Below are 14,796 nucleotides of genomic sequence, written 5' to 3' on the forward strand. Positions count from 1 at the left end.
AATAAGACTTACAACCTAGCAAATGTAAAAACAATAATTTTTTTTATTATTTATTCAAAAATATACATCTCTTTCTATAATTTTGTATAATTTTGTTTAAGTTTGAGTTTTAAAAATCCATAAACATTTATCTGAAATACATTCTCAATGTATTTTCCAAACTTTAATAATGGAAATATATTAAAATCATTATTGTTAATGGTTACAAGTTATTAAATATATTGTGGAATGAAATTTAGGAAAAATACGCATATTTGGAATATAAAAATTCATCACTTTTTGAACGATTTAATTATCGTACAACTTTGCTTTTAAAAGGTTTGCAGAAGAGAAAGGTGTATTCAATTTATTTAGCACTATCAGTAGTATATTCAGCCGAGATTCGATCGAAATTACTTCACTGATTTGGCAAAAAGTGTTATCAAGTTTATCAGTTTTCTATAGGACTTGATAATGGGTCCCTTTAAAATTCGAAAACCTATCAAATTTACACAATATAGCTAGGTATATGTATATATATACATTAGATAATTCTGAATAAGCTAGTTAATTAGTGATGTTAAAAATGAAATGAAATTAAAGATATCACGAATAATTTTCCCTGAATTCATTTAAATAGTTTGCATATATTCACACCAGCACGTTAATTTTCATAGTATTAGTGGTATTTAAGCAAGATTTCGACTTAAATGCCAATTTTACGTGTTTTAGCGTACGAACTTTCTACTTGATGAATCCTCTTACGCAAATTCTGCACGCGAGCAACGCTCGCATACTTCCAGCCATCGTCATGAATTCACGTTTTCCTGACAGGATTATAATAAAACACCACTAATAAATTCTTTGATTTTCGCGAATTATGTAGTACCCGCAGAAAAAGACGCATTAAAGAATAGTTGATTATCGTTGTTAACGACGAGCTTTCTTTTTGATATTATGAAAGATATTATGAAACTCTGTAAAAGCGATATGATTTTTAATGATTTTAGACATTTTTAGTGTATAGAATAATTATTTGCACATTTATTTGTAAATGGTTTCTTTATTTATGGTTTCTTAATCTTTAATATGGACTGCTGATTTCAAAATTCGATATTTCCTGCTTTCGTGTGTCGTCTTTTTGTCAGAAGTTAAAAGATTAATTAACATAAGATAAATGTCTCAGTAGTTGACCATATCCCGGTCGTCCCAAAATATTAAATCTCAAATGCTAATGCTAATTTTATTTAATTGTAATTTTACTATAAAACAGTATACATATTCAGCTAGTGGGATATCATAATTCTAGTACCAGAATACTCTTTTTTAGTTTGTTCACTTACTGGAACGTTTGACATCTTATATTTATTATTAAAGTAAATGTCCCAATACCCTAACATTTATCTTATTATAAAGGTTATACTACATTTGTAAGCACTATTGTAATTGTTTCATTTTTTCGATGCACTTTATGCTCTGTCGATAGTAATTTAATTATTAGTTTCCTAATGATTAGATTTAGTCACATATTTCAGCTTTATTTGATTTCGACATAAATTTTAATACAAACGATTCATATGTAACTTTTTTATAAATCGTTTCTTAGTTTTGTTCTTTCATGTGTCAATTCCAATTATTCCTTGTTTTCTTTTCAAATCTTTATATACATATGTAAGTAAGCACCTTTTAATTTTTAATGTCCTTCAAATCCAGTATTTTTGAAACCTTCCAAAATCTCTAAATTGTAATTCTTTTTCTATTAAAAAATGTTTACAAGTTGCATAATTTTCGTCAAATTTTTCTATTCTTTAATTTATCAAATTAAGTTGCCAACTTTTAATGAATTAACCTTAATTTTTCGATATTTTTTACCTATTTCTGCTATGTTCTATACGACATTTCTTAATGTTTGTATTAGACAGTATTAAAATACTGTTCACCAGAATCGGTGTGAAAGATGTGAATATTAAACAGCGCGTCGATTATTAACAGCTCACCGACTATAAATTCGATTTCAGTATGGATTTCAATTATCGAGGCGTTCATTAGCGTTACAACGATACAAGCGTTGAATAAATATCTGCGCTCAATCGACCAACATTTAATTCCTTGTTTTCCATGTTCCACTTTTATTGTGCAAATATTACTTTTTGTTAAATGAAAGCTTTTACCTAAAACAAATATACATTCTAAATGCAATTTGTTTCACGAACATTTTAATAGAGTATTAAATACTTTTAACTTTTCATTCGAATTTATCACTGACTTATACTACTTAAATACAGAAGAAACATTTAGAACAATGTAAAAAATATTATTATATATGGATTTTATTTCATTTTTGGAACACTAGGTGGTATACTTGTCATGCCTTTTAAAAAACTAAATTAAACAATATGCATAGATATCTATAAAGAACTATACAAAACTTTGAAGTTTGCGAATTAATTGGTAACTCATTCTGGGAGCTAATATTTTCTAGTTCTATATTATACAATTTTCTTTTATGCCTTAAAAAAGTTTTGATTATAGAGGGCTAAATGTAATTTATTTTAAATACGTTTTAATATATCATAAAGTTATTTTTGGCTCATACTAGTTCAATGCTATACCGTGCTTTCTATTCCGAATTATTAATATTTGTGAAGACTAGGAAATCACACTGCGCAGAGTGAGACCGCAACAGTGGATTTCCACAATAAGCATCAAATACAAGAACCATCACCGTGTATTATGTACTCACGTAGGAGGCAAACCCCTTATTACTACGAGTTATGACTGTCGTGACACTGTATACAAATACGAACAGAATAACTAAGTACGAAGAAACTCGCTTAATTGACTCTCGTTACCACTTATATGCATATGTATTTGATAAAATCTCAGAATCAAGTGTCTCGAAAATGAAGTCTTGCATCAAAACTCGTCACTACATTTTTAACTTATTTTTGCATGAGGAATCGTTCTCTTTCGGTTTGTAACACGATATTCGGTACTCTTGTATAACTTTTTTAACCATTTTATAAATCATTAGTCCATATCTGAATCAAAATGAAAGATCAGCATGACTTGATGATACATGGAAAAGATTTCATTTTCTTCTGTGTCCTATGACTGTTTTCAATGGGTTCACTTCAGTGAGCTGCTACGTCGCAAGTGTATTCTAAATCCATTATATGCTTAAGAAAAGGAAAAGCGCTGGTGGTGATTTCGAGTTTTTGTTACTTTTGAGTAGCTTGAACTTTCATTATAATGTGCAGGGTGTATCAGAAAATTTATGACATTTTTAGAAGGCAAATTCTAGACATGGAAGATAGATATAGATGTATAATGGCTGTCCATCTACATTAATAATGTATATAGCAGTGTTACAATACGTTTATATGTATATAACAAGTTGATACACACTGATAAATAAGCCACTTAGATGTCATAGGTACTGATCAAATCTATAACACAAAAAATAGAAGTAGAGAAAAATGATGGCATAATAAATAACATATCTTAAAATTTAGTTTAATGTAGACAGTCAAAATAATCTACTACAGTGAAATTTTTAAGAAACAATTAGGTATGTGCCTGAGATATTGAACTCTTGATAAAGAATTGAAGTAAATTTTTCAATTTGTAGAAAGTTGACAATTACTCACGTACTTTGGTGATAAAAATAACATTTTTACAGAAAGTGGACTGAGCGACTCAAATATAAATACTAAGGAAATAGTATGTAACTCATAAAAATTTTGGAAATACTATTATTCTGTATTCCTTCTTCTTCCACTCGAACAATGTTACATTTGTGGAACATCAAGGAGTTATTTAAAATAATACACGATTTTGGATAAAGATGTCCATTTTGTAGTCGCAAGGTGGGATATCACAAGTTTCCTTTATTGGTTGACCGGAAAAACACCCGTCACACAAGGAATCCTGTTCAAAATTGAAGAGGGGATGCACAAGAAGGAGAATCTTAGGAATCGATAAGAAGGCGATATAGAAATGTAAATGGAAGTCTATAGAAGCTGAATGGTGCATTCGCGATAAAAGAACTCGGACCAATAATCGAACTTCGTCTAAAGCTTTTGAAATATGCGAAACAGGAAATTCGCGTGTTCTACCTATTCCTTCAAGTACTATTTCCGCCTCGAGTTCCAAATGTACCCAAATATTCCTTTCGAACTTTCAAATTATTTTATCAAGCGAAACGTCACTGCTGCGTTCAATGATAACGTAAATATAAGGTAAACATATCTTTATAAATGGATTCAACTAGGATATTCAAATGGATTTTTCATTTCGAAATGATTCACGATAATAATTATTTGAAATTTGTGATGTATGATATTTTTGTTCACGTAGCAATAGCTTTCTAGGATATATTGTAGTTTCTCGTCCATGAGTAAATCCATTTCGTTTATGTAAATTTGTGTTTCAGTAACGAGTAGTTGGTAATTCCACTTGATTTTAATGAGCTTCTGTTGGTCTGTACAGAAATTTGGTACAGTTCTCTACTAAACACCAGCTTTTGTAAACAAACCATCCTTCGAAGTGAAATATAAATTAATTGTGTTCTGAAAGTCGATTTACTCGAAAAAGAAGCATGATATCGAAAAGATTTATTCTACATTTTCTATTTGTTATATTTCTCCATAAACTCATTTCTCACAAATATCTTGAATTTTTAAAGTTACATAACGATTCAGTTCTGAGAGGTACTGTAGAATGTGTTAAGACTCTTTTTCTCTATTGCAACTCTCTGAAGTATCTGTAAAGTTATACATAGAATCGTTCAACCCTAATTTAACATATGGACATGTTAATTTTAAAGGATTATTACTACATTATATTTGTGACTTTTTTGCACACCCTTGTCAATCCTGAAAATATTTCAACGAATATAGATATGTATTGTATTCTCTGGAGGAAACTGCATGTCTCTACCAAGTAGTTGGGTAGATGAAGAAGATCATACACATTATTGATCCTTGTATATTCATTTTCGAGATAGACCTACTCAATCTGTATTTTAAGTGTTGAACAAGATGTTAGTTATTTGTAAACAGTAGATTTTTTGCGACGCTCAATCCATTTATAGATTACTAGTTATTAGAAAGTAGAGTTATTAGAAATATGTTAGAATACCGAATAAGTTTATATTTACGGTAGAAGATTGCCACTTTGAATATAATCTTTAGAGCACACAAAAAAAAGTTAATAAATAGGCGTGTGAGCAATAAACTACTGCTCGGGTCCAATTACTTAAATGTAGAATTATTTTTTATTGAAATAAGTTAATGACGAAGATACCAGCTAGAGTATACCTACGAAACTGGTGGCTAAACTTCGAAATACTTGAAACTTCCAGAAATACTTGAGAAATACTTCCAGAAATACTCTATTGAAACGATATTTTATACTTATGCGTATTAGTTATCATACACTTCATAGTAAAATTAAAGAATTACTAATTTTGAACCTAAAAATTGTCGATCTTTGAATTATTGTAACTTCGTGAAAATAAATGCCCAGGAATGAGCCTGGGCATATGTTAAAGTGTAAAGCTTTTACTATGCTGAACTGACGAGGCTACAGTCGAGGCACATATTGACATAGTAGTAATTATTCGTATATGGGAAATGCGTCGTTTCAATTAGTAGTTATGACCACTTAGACCAATAATGCACTACGCTCGAAACTGCGTGTGAAATCTGGCGGTCCTATCTGCTGTAAGATCTGCATTTTTTCCAGATGCAAGCTTACCAGCTCTGTACAATACTTTTTCATTCTTGGATTCAATTTTCTCAGAGATGCTTTTGTATTTGATTGCGCGGAAGGAAGGTGGAGGTGACTTTTTGTTCGTGAAAATTTTCCTAGGAAAAGTTCCAATACCTAAGAGCCACAGTAGGTAGATATCTAGAAAAGCCACATGTGGCTTGCGAGCTACAGTTTGGTTATCGTTGGTATATAGCTTTTGATTAATTTTTTTGATTCAGAATAACCTGCCAAACTTGCTGGTATAGTTATACAGTTTCCTTCTGAAGTACTCTACTATACTCTACATATACGTGTACATAACATCTTCGACGTTGTCCAAAGCATCTCTTCATTTTACGTCATTGGAATTTCTCAAACTTTTCTTACTAAGTAAAAACTTCATTTTTTCCATTAAATACCCGCACCTTTCAGTGTCACCTACCATCACGGCTAATTATGTTCTTTGACTACCAGTAACAAGTTTTCAAGATGCAACTTCCGTCACGCAGCAAATATGAAAGCATCAACGTTCAGCGGCTTCGGCTGGTAATTATGCTTCCGTTGGCAAGGTAACTTCCGCTGTAATTGCGGCAGAACAGTACTGAAAGTGGAGAGGAACGCTTGTTCTTGATCGGCCCTAGTCGTGGGCGATAGCAACTTTCTTGACGGCTACTTACGCTTTACTAACTAGAAACCAATAAACTGCTCACGCTGGTACGCTCGTTGCGAGTCGGAAGTTTCGTTTGCCACGGCCTTAATTGCGTTCCTCGAGGCGCGTGGCGATTGCCTGTGATCTAAGTACAGCGCTCAGTCATTATCCTCGTCACTCCCTCCTCCCTTCGCCTCACAAATCAATTTTAGTCACCTTATGGAGTACGTGGGCACAGGTGGTAGCGCTGTGTATTATCCGAGCGAGAGGAGGGACTCGATTCGTATGAATTTATGTGAGGTACTTAACTACATGCTGCTTCGAAAGTTGCTCTGTGTTCTGTTAGACGGAAACATTATCACGCCAGACAATCTCAGAGAGATTGCTGTTCGTATCATCTGTGCTGGTAATTACGAAACTATTCTTAGTCATATGGTACTGGTCAAAACTATGTTTAACACTTTGAGTGCTATATTATCCATATGGGGGTGCTTATATAACATAGAGACATTTTAAAAACGTCATGAAAACATCCAGTAAAGTCTTAAAAATGTCCAAAAGACGTCTTTGAAATTTCTGAAGTTACAAATCAGTATGTATATTTGGGATGTTTTAAATGGTGTTCATTAGACGTTTCAAAAATGTCTAGATTACGTCTATAAGATGTTCACGAGTGAGGATCTGGGTTACTTAGTGGTGTCAGGTGTGAAAGTGCGCCTTTCGATCCTTCCTGTCAAAATCCAGTCAAGACAAGTGTTCTGGCCAACCAGCATCTGCGAGCTTCCTCGATGGATTCCTTCCTGAATAATGACATTGTATACGATGATTCCCAATAAAACTTTCACGATATTAATTCCACGTTTTAAGGGAATTTTAGATAAATCTTTAATAAATAATGGTCGAAAACGAAGTCTTAGGCACAATTTCGTCGTTCTTGAATTTTGTTTTATTTTCGAATGTAAAATTATCTTTTCAAATTTCTAGCTCCTATTGTGAAACACCCTGTATAAATAAATTCGAACTTTCCACTTGTATTATTTAAATCATTTTCAAGATTATTAGCATAAGTATGGGTTACTTAGACACTATAATTTAATGTTGCTAGAAACGTATAGTAAAAACTAGGTTACTGTATATTATAAGTTAGCAAATCTCAGGGAAAAAGATTATTCTATGTTTTAATTTCATGAATAAAATCTGAATAAATTTTAGGTGTTTATTAGAAAATTAGTAAACAGTTTTGGTGTAGTTTGAAATATTATAGATAGGTATAACATCCCTTTGTGGTATACTTCCTTTGCTCTGTTTCATGTCTATTTCAATAGCCCTTTAGAGGCACAGGTGGTAGCATTTTTGTATTATTCAAACAACAAAAGGCATTCAGTTTTTTTGAATTTATATAGCATTTTTATCTAGGTATAGTATGTTCCAAAAAATACTTTCCAATTTTAGCACTTAATAATAATTTATGTTAGACTTTTGACGTATTTTGTGTATCTCAAAGTGAGGTATAAATTATGCAGAAGTATTACTAAATTATTTATAGACCACTGGAGTTATTAACCCAAGTCATGTTTCAAACTCAGATATATTTTATACACATGTAGATATTATTATTATATTCGATAGCATTATTGTAAATTAACTTTAATATTGATAATTATAATCAGGGAGCCATCGTTAGTATCTATTAGATAGAAGAAAAGTACATAAAGTTTGTGAAGTACAGTTTGGCCATAGATGTATACATGCAGAATAATATTATGATCACTTTATATCTGTAAAAATGATCTAAGCAAAACAAAAATTATACACTTTAGTTTATAAGAAAAATTGTCACTTTTTCTCTTAAAAAGAATTGAACAAGTATAATTCGTCACAAGTTTGAATCCCACTTGGACTTCGACGAACTTTCTCAAACATTAACAGACTTGAGAGAATTTTAATCCCCCATTTCATTCAATTTTCTCTTCTCAAGCAAAAGCCTCATAGGATTTAATTTCATAACGAAAACACTGGCAAACTTCCACGCTGTGTTTCTCAAACGTTGTACAGCTTGAATATTACGCTTTCCATTCATTCAAATGATGTCAGTTATTCACTGGTTACAGATTAAATTCAATTTCCTAGTAATCCGTAGTTGAGGGCTCTTACCCTGCCAAATTTCGCGCGCATTACTTATCATGTCGCATAGAGGCATAATATATCGAACGATTCAACGGTGTTCGATGAATCACATTATTCAACACGGAACGCGAATTATAATTACTTTCCATCAATTTCAATACTCGCGCGGCAATCATTAAAACGCTTTACAGATTATCCAAGAGCTGCGCTGAATCGACGAGCAGGTTCGCGAATCAATATTCTAGTGTCACTAGTCTAGTATCAGTAGCCTAGTGATTTCTGAAAACCCTGTAAGCTGACGTGGATAATAGTATCGCTACATGAAATTCCAATTATGATCAACGACTTTGCGCCGTGAATATTATAACGGTTGTTCACCTATTAGCAGGGAAATTTAGGTAATCTGAAAATTCCTATCTGAAAGTTTGATAGATTGCTAGAGAATCATAATAGAAATTTGAATAGTTTTCGTTCTTGGGCAGTTATTGTTTCTTTTGTAGGGATGATTTAGATATTTTTCTTCTCTTTCTTTCCAGTGATTTTGTAAATCAATTACGACGAAGTGTTATCTGTTATTACTATATTATTATTATATGATATGTATATAATACTAATCAGTGAATATTTAATTATTTAATATTATTTAAGTAAGTAATAATTATGCATATTGTTCTGTTCCATTCGCGAACGTGTAACGTATTCACGAATGTCGCGTACCACCGGCCAACTTAATATTAGGTGGCTGATTCTAAAATAAGTAACTATATTTAAATTAACTAAAATAGTCTTTTTAATTGTCGCGTCGTTTAATTCGTTAGAGGATTCGTATGGTCTCTGACTGTTGTCACGTTTCTGACGTCCAGACTGTTTTACTGATTTCGGCGTTATGCTTTTGACGTTCTGACCAAGACTCTCATGTCTCCTGGTTTTGTTTTCTCGGAGTCCGTTCCTCCACCACTTTCATCCCCCAAACTTGCGAATTTGAGGGCGTCACTGATTTGGTGTGACTAGACAAATCAGCATTGATTGGCCTTCGACCCAAAGAAGGAAGCTCCTCTTGGCCACCTTGACGGGGGCAAGGGAACCGCCTTCACTTCCTCGTGACGAAGGTGGAGGAAACCTCTCCTTCAGGTCGAAGGCCGCGAAAATTGGGGAGGAAGAAACGGTACTCCGGATCAAAAAGACAAGACCGAACGAGTGTTTCACAGATGTTTTTATGGCCATATTGTCCCGCGAGTCGACTGCAATCCTCGATGACCTTACCGAGGTTGGCCCTGAGCCGTTAACGACCGCGGAACAATATGGCCTCTTCGATGGTTATTGCTAGGGAAAAGAACATGCCGTTCGACGAAAGTCTCGAAATTATATTGTAAAAATATGCCAGATGTGGAACCTCGAAAACGATGTGAAAAGAACTAAGATTTCCACATCTGGCAACAATAAAAAACAGCGTGTTGCTTCGTCGAACGGAACATGCTCCCCCCCGTTGATCGCTATGATCGATCAACATTAATCGCGACGATATGTGACTTAATGTTACGTATGAGTCTTTTTATGGTTGCACTGCTACAGCGATTCTGCGTCAGGTAATGGTGCCAATTGCTTGACATTCCGTTTGTAGACTCCGTTTGCGGTTCGAACTGTAACCGCCCGGGTGATGCCGTCCGTTCCCGGGTGTACTTGCTGGATGCGTCCCAGGTGCCAGCAAAGGGGAGGAAGGTTATCTTCCTTGAGTACGACAACCGTCCCTTCCTTGATGTTGTGGGACCCCTTGGTCCATTTCTGCCGTATATTGAGTTGATGGACATATTCCTTATGCCATCTGGACCAAAAGTCTTGCTTGACCTTTTGAATATGTTGCCAATGTGAAAGTCTATTGGTAGGTGTTGTCCTGAAATCAGTCTCAGCAGGGCAAGTCAAAGAACTGCCAATCAAGAAGTGACCAGGAGTAAGAGCGGATGGGTCATTAGGATCGGTGGAAAGAGGTGTAAGAGGGCGAGAATTTAATATGGCTTCAGTTTCAATGGCGAATGTATTGAATTGCTCAAATGTGAAAAGTTCATCGCCTACTACTCGCTTAACGTGATATTTGAATGATTTCACGGCCGCTTCCCACAACCCGCCAAAATGTGGTGACAATGCTGGCGTGAAGTGCCATGAAATCTCCTTGTCAATAAGAAATCTGCGTAACTTTTCGTCGTCCGATAATGTTTTGTACAGTTCCGTTAATTCGTTATCTGCGCCTGTGAAATTTGTTCCATTGTCGGAGTAGATGTTCCGACAAAGTCCCCTTCTTGAGATAAAACGTTTTAAGGCCGCAATGAATGCCTCCGTCGTTAAGTCGCTCACTACCTCAAGGTGCACTGCCTTAGTAGCAAAGCAGGTAAATATTGCGACGTAAATTTTGACCCGAGCTCGGTTTCGGTAGCGCCTTTCTTTAATATAGAACGGGCCGCAGTAATCGACTCCGCAGTTGTAAAACGGCCGACTCTCGGTGACACGCGCAGCAGGTAGGTTACCCATGATGTATTCGACGGCAGGTGGATTAACCCGGAAACATCTTACGCATTGACGAATGATTTTTCGTGTGGTGTTCTTCCCGTCGATGGGCCAATATTGTTGTCGTACGTTGTATAACGTTGCGGTTACACCTGCGTGATGATTCCTCACGTGAGACTCGCGGATGATCAGGTCTGTCACGTGATTTCCCTTTGGTAATAAAATGGGATGTTTTTGTGCAAACGACAAATTAGAGTTTTGTAATCGCCCTCCCACTCGTAAAATTCCCTTTTCATCTAGAAAAGGGTGGAGAGAACGAAGTTTGCTCTTTGGATGGAGCTTGCCGGTTTTGAGGTCCTGAATATCTTGTTGAAATGTGTTATGTTGTACCAGTTTGACGATCCTGAGGTTGGCATCTCGAATCTCTTCAACGGTTAATGGTCCAGCGATGCGTCGATTTGGACGAAACCGAAGACAATAGGCTACGATGCGGGTGAGTTTTTTGATACAGGAATACCTAACGAATATCTCGTCGCTCAGCACGATTGATGTTATAAGACACGTTAACTTTTTCAGTTCAGGTAATTCGTTAGATATACTATATTTTGACTCTGGCCATTTCGTCTGATCGGTTGAAAGCCACTCAGGCCCGTGAAGCCACAGAGAATTGCGGAGGAACTGCACGGGTGTCACTCCTCGAGAAATTAAATCAGCGGGGTTATCTTCTGATTTAATGTGGCGCCAAAACGTGATGTCGGTCTTTCCCTGTATGTCGGCCACGCGATTAGCTACGAATGTTTTTAACATGCAGGGTTGTTTGTTGATCCAGTTTAGTACTATTGTCGAATCGGTCCAAAAATTTACTTCGTGGATCTTGTGAATGATGGCTCTTCGGACGGTGGTATATAATGATGCTAATAAAACGGCACCGCATAATTCCAAGCGAGCGAGAGTGATGCTCTTTAAAGGTGCGACGCGAGATTTCGCACAAAGAAGACGCGTTTTGATAAGACCAGATTTGTTTATTGTTCGCACGTATATGCAGGCCCCATATGCCCGTTCGCTTGAGTCACAGAAGCCGTGAAGTTCTACCCGTTGGCATTCCCTCAAAGATACGTGACGGCTGAATTCCACGTTGTTCAGCATTTGCAGTTGGGCCGCATACGTGGTCCATTCGGTATGGACGTTGGCGGGAAGCGACTCATCCCAATCGACTTTTAATTGCCAAAGACGTTGCATTAAAAGTTTGGCGACGATCGTGACGGGTCCGAGTATTCCCAATGGATCAAAGATTTTGGCAATAGTTGATAAAATTGTCCGCTTGCTGACCTTGTTCGAAATTGGAAGTTCGACAGTGTATCGGATGGTATCGTTTCGTGCATCCCAGGATAATCCCAATGTCTTCATTACAGCGGTATCACCAAAAATCTTCGGATGGATTTGATCTTTGTTAATACCGGCAAGAAGATTCGGTTCGTTAGAGGCCCATTGTCGGATGTTAAGTCCTCCTCTTGTAAGCAATTCGCTTATCTGAGCTTGAATATGTCGAGCTTCTTTTAATGTCTCGGCACCAGTAAGAAGATCATCGACATATAAATCTCGCTTGACGATCGCAGCTGCTTCTGGAAACTCCTCTTGCTCATCGTTCGCGAGCTGATGGAGACATCTTATCGCTAGATAAGGGGCTGACGAGAGTCCGAACGTGACTACATTCAATTCAAATGTTTTTAAATTTCCGCAGTCGTCTCTCCATAATATACGCTGATATGTGCGGTCCTCCGGTCGTACAAGGAACTGGCGATACATCTTCTCGATGTCCCCGGTGAGTACGAATGCGTACATTCTAAAGCGCAGGAGCAACGAAAATAAATCGTCCTGGATTGTAGGGCCTATCATTAGCGCGTCGTTTAATGATAATCCGCTACTTGTTTTGGCTGAACCATCGAAAACTACGCGGAGTTTCGTAGTCGTACTTGACGGTTTTACGACAGCGTGATGCGGCAAGTAGAAGCCCGGCGCGTCGAAAGTTTCTACCTGTGTCATGTGCCCAAGTGCGAGATATTCGTCCATAACCGCGGTATACTGTGTTTTTAACTCCGGGTTGCGATTCAATTTCCGTTCAAGCGAAAAAAACCGATTCAGGGCACGCGAACGAGATTCCCCTAACTGGTCCCGCTTTTCGTTGAAAGGCAACGCGACTGTATATCGCCCGGACTTCTCACGTCGAACATTCTTCAAGAAATGCTCTTCGCACTCGCGCTCTTCGGATGAATAGTGTTGCACGTGGGGCCCTTCTTCCACTTCCCAGAATCGCTGCAGATTAAAATCCAGGCTCGTTACAAAAGTTTTCCGCGTAATGTTTGAAGTGGTATCTGGGATGTTTCCTCCGATAATCCAACCGAATTGTGTTTTTTGTAGAATCAAATCATGATCGTTTCGATTGGATAAATGAAGTTGCCCGACGCTAAGACACGACAATGCTGGTCCCGCGCCGATTAACATGTCGATTGTGCTCGGCTGTTGAAAATGTGGATCGGCTAATTTTATGTTCGGCGGTATTTGAAGCTTTGATCTATCTATTTGAGTGTCCGGTGTGAATCCTGAGATTTGCGGAATTACAAGGAATGTTAAGGTTCGTTGATAATTCGTTACACGAGATTTGATAGTAGCGGTGACGAGTTTATTAGCTATTGTATTTGAATGGTTGAGACCTTGAATCCCCACGAATGCCCGAGTCGATGGCAAACGTAGTTCCCTTGCAAGTTTTTCGGTTATAAAATTGGCGTTGGAGCAGGTATCAATTAATGTCCGACATTGAATCGGTCGTCGGTCATTATCGAACACCTGAATGATCGCGGTTGCCAATAATCCGTTTGTTTGTCCGTTTGAGACCATAGAAGTGCTTCGCAGTCGTGATGTTTGCTGTCCTGGACTCGATGGAGTTAGTCATGTTTTCCGTGCATCTTCTCGCGGTGCAGCATCTCGATGAAGCTTCGTGTTGTGCCGACCGTTACAAACTCGACATCCTCCGGATCGACAATCTTCAGTCGCGTGGTCTGTTTGAAGGCAATTCATGCAAAGTTTTGCCCCTTTCGCCGCCTGTATTCGATTCTCGACCGTCATATCGAGAAATTTCTGGCACTGATATGCAGCGTGTGTCCCGGCGTTGCACATTTTACATTTCGATGCGGCGTTTGTAACATATGCCTGTTTGAATTTTCGCGTGGTCGGAGGCGACCATCGAGACGATGACGGCGTAGATTTCGCAGATGGTGGTGACCTTCGAATTGGTCGCGGAGATCGCTGTGAGGTATACCTTGCGGGTTCGCGCGCGTAGTCCATTCGTTGATAGTTCGATGGTGTTTCCGGTTCTTTCGATTGATGTGACGCAATTCGTAAATGTTTCAAAATGTCTAAGGCTTTAGGAACTTCGGTGTCCGTGAGCGTACGTTCCCATGCCTTTCGCGTTTCTGTTGACATTTTCGATATCATCATGCTCGTAATGAAATCGCTGGCCATATCTTCCCAAGTCCGGCCGAGGGCTTGGAGAGATCGGATGTGGAGTTGAACGTGGTTGACGAAATCACGTATGGCTTCCGGAGAATCGTTAGCCATGTGTGGGGTGTCGCGTAACAATGATGTATGCCGAAGAACGAGTACGCGTTTATTATCATAAATATCGTTTAATTGATTCCAAGCGGCTTCGTAGTTTTCTTCACTTATGGTGAATGCGTCGATAGCAGATTCCGCTCGTCCGGTTAGTGATAAACGAAGATATTGTAATTTTT

General features: G+C 37.2%; 1 protein-coding gene across 1 annotated transcript; it reads right to left on the reverse strand.

Moving 5' to 3' along the window:
• Window positions 1–10,075: 10,075 nt before the first annotated feature.
• Window positions 10,076–13,903, reverse strand: LOC143177271 (uncharacterized). Its single transcript, XM_076375135.1, has one exon. The coding sequence runs from the start codon at window positions 13,901–13,903 to the stop codon at window positions 10,076–10,078; it is 3,828 nt and encodes a 1,275-aa protein (XP_076231250.1).
• Window positions 13,904–14,796: the final 893 nt, after the last annotated feature.

The sequence above is a fragment of the Calliopsis andreniformis genome, chromosome 3 (assembly GCF_051401765.1).
Source record: "Calliopsis andreniformis isolate RMS-2024a chromosome 3, iyCalAndr_principal, whole genome shotgun sequence".
Classification (NCBI taxonomy): domain Eukaryota; kingdom Metazoa; phylum Arthropoda; class Insecta; order Hymenoptera; family Andrenidae; genus Calliopsis; species Calliopsis andreniformis.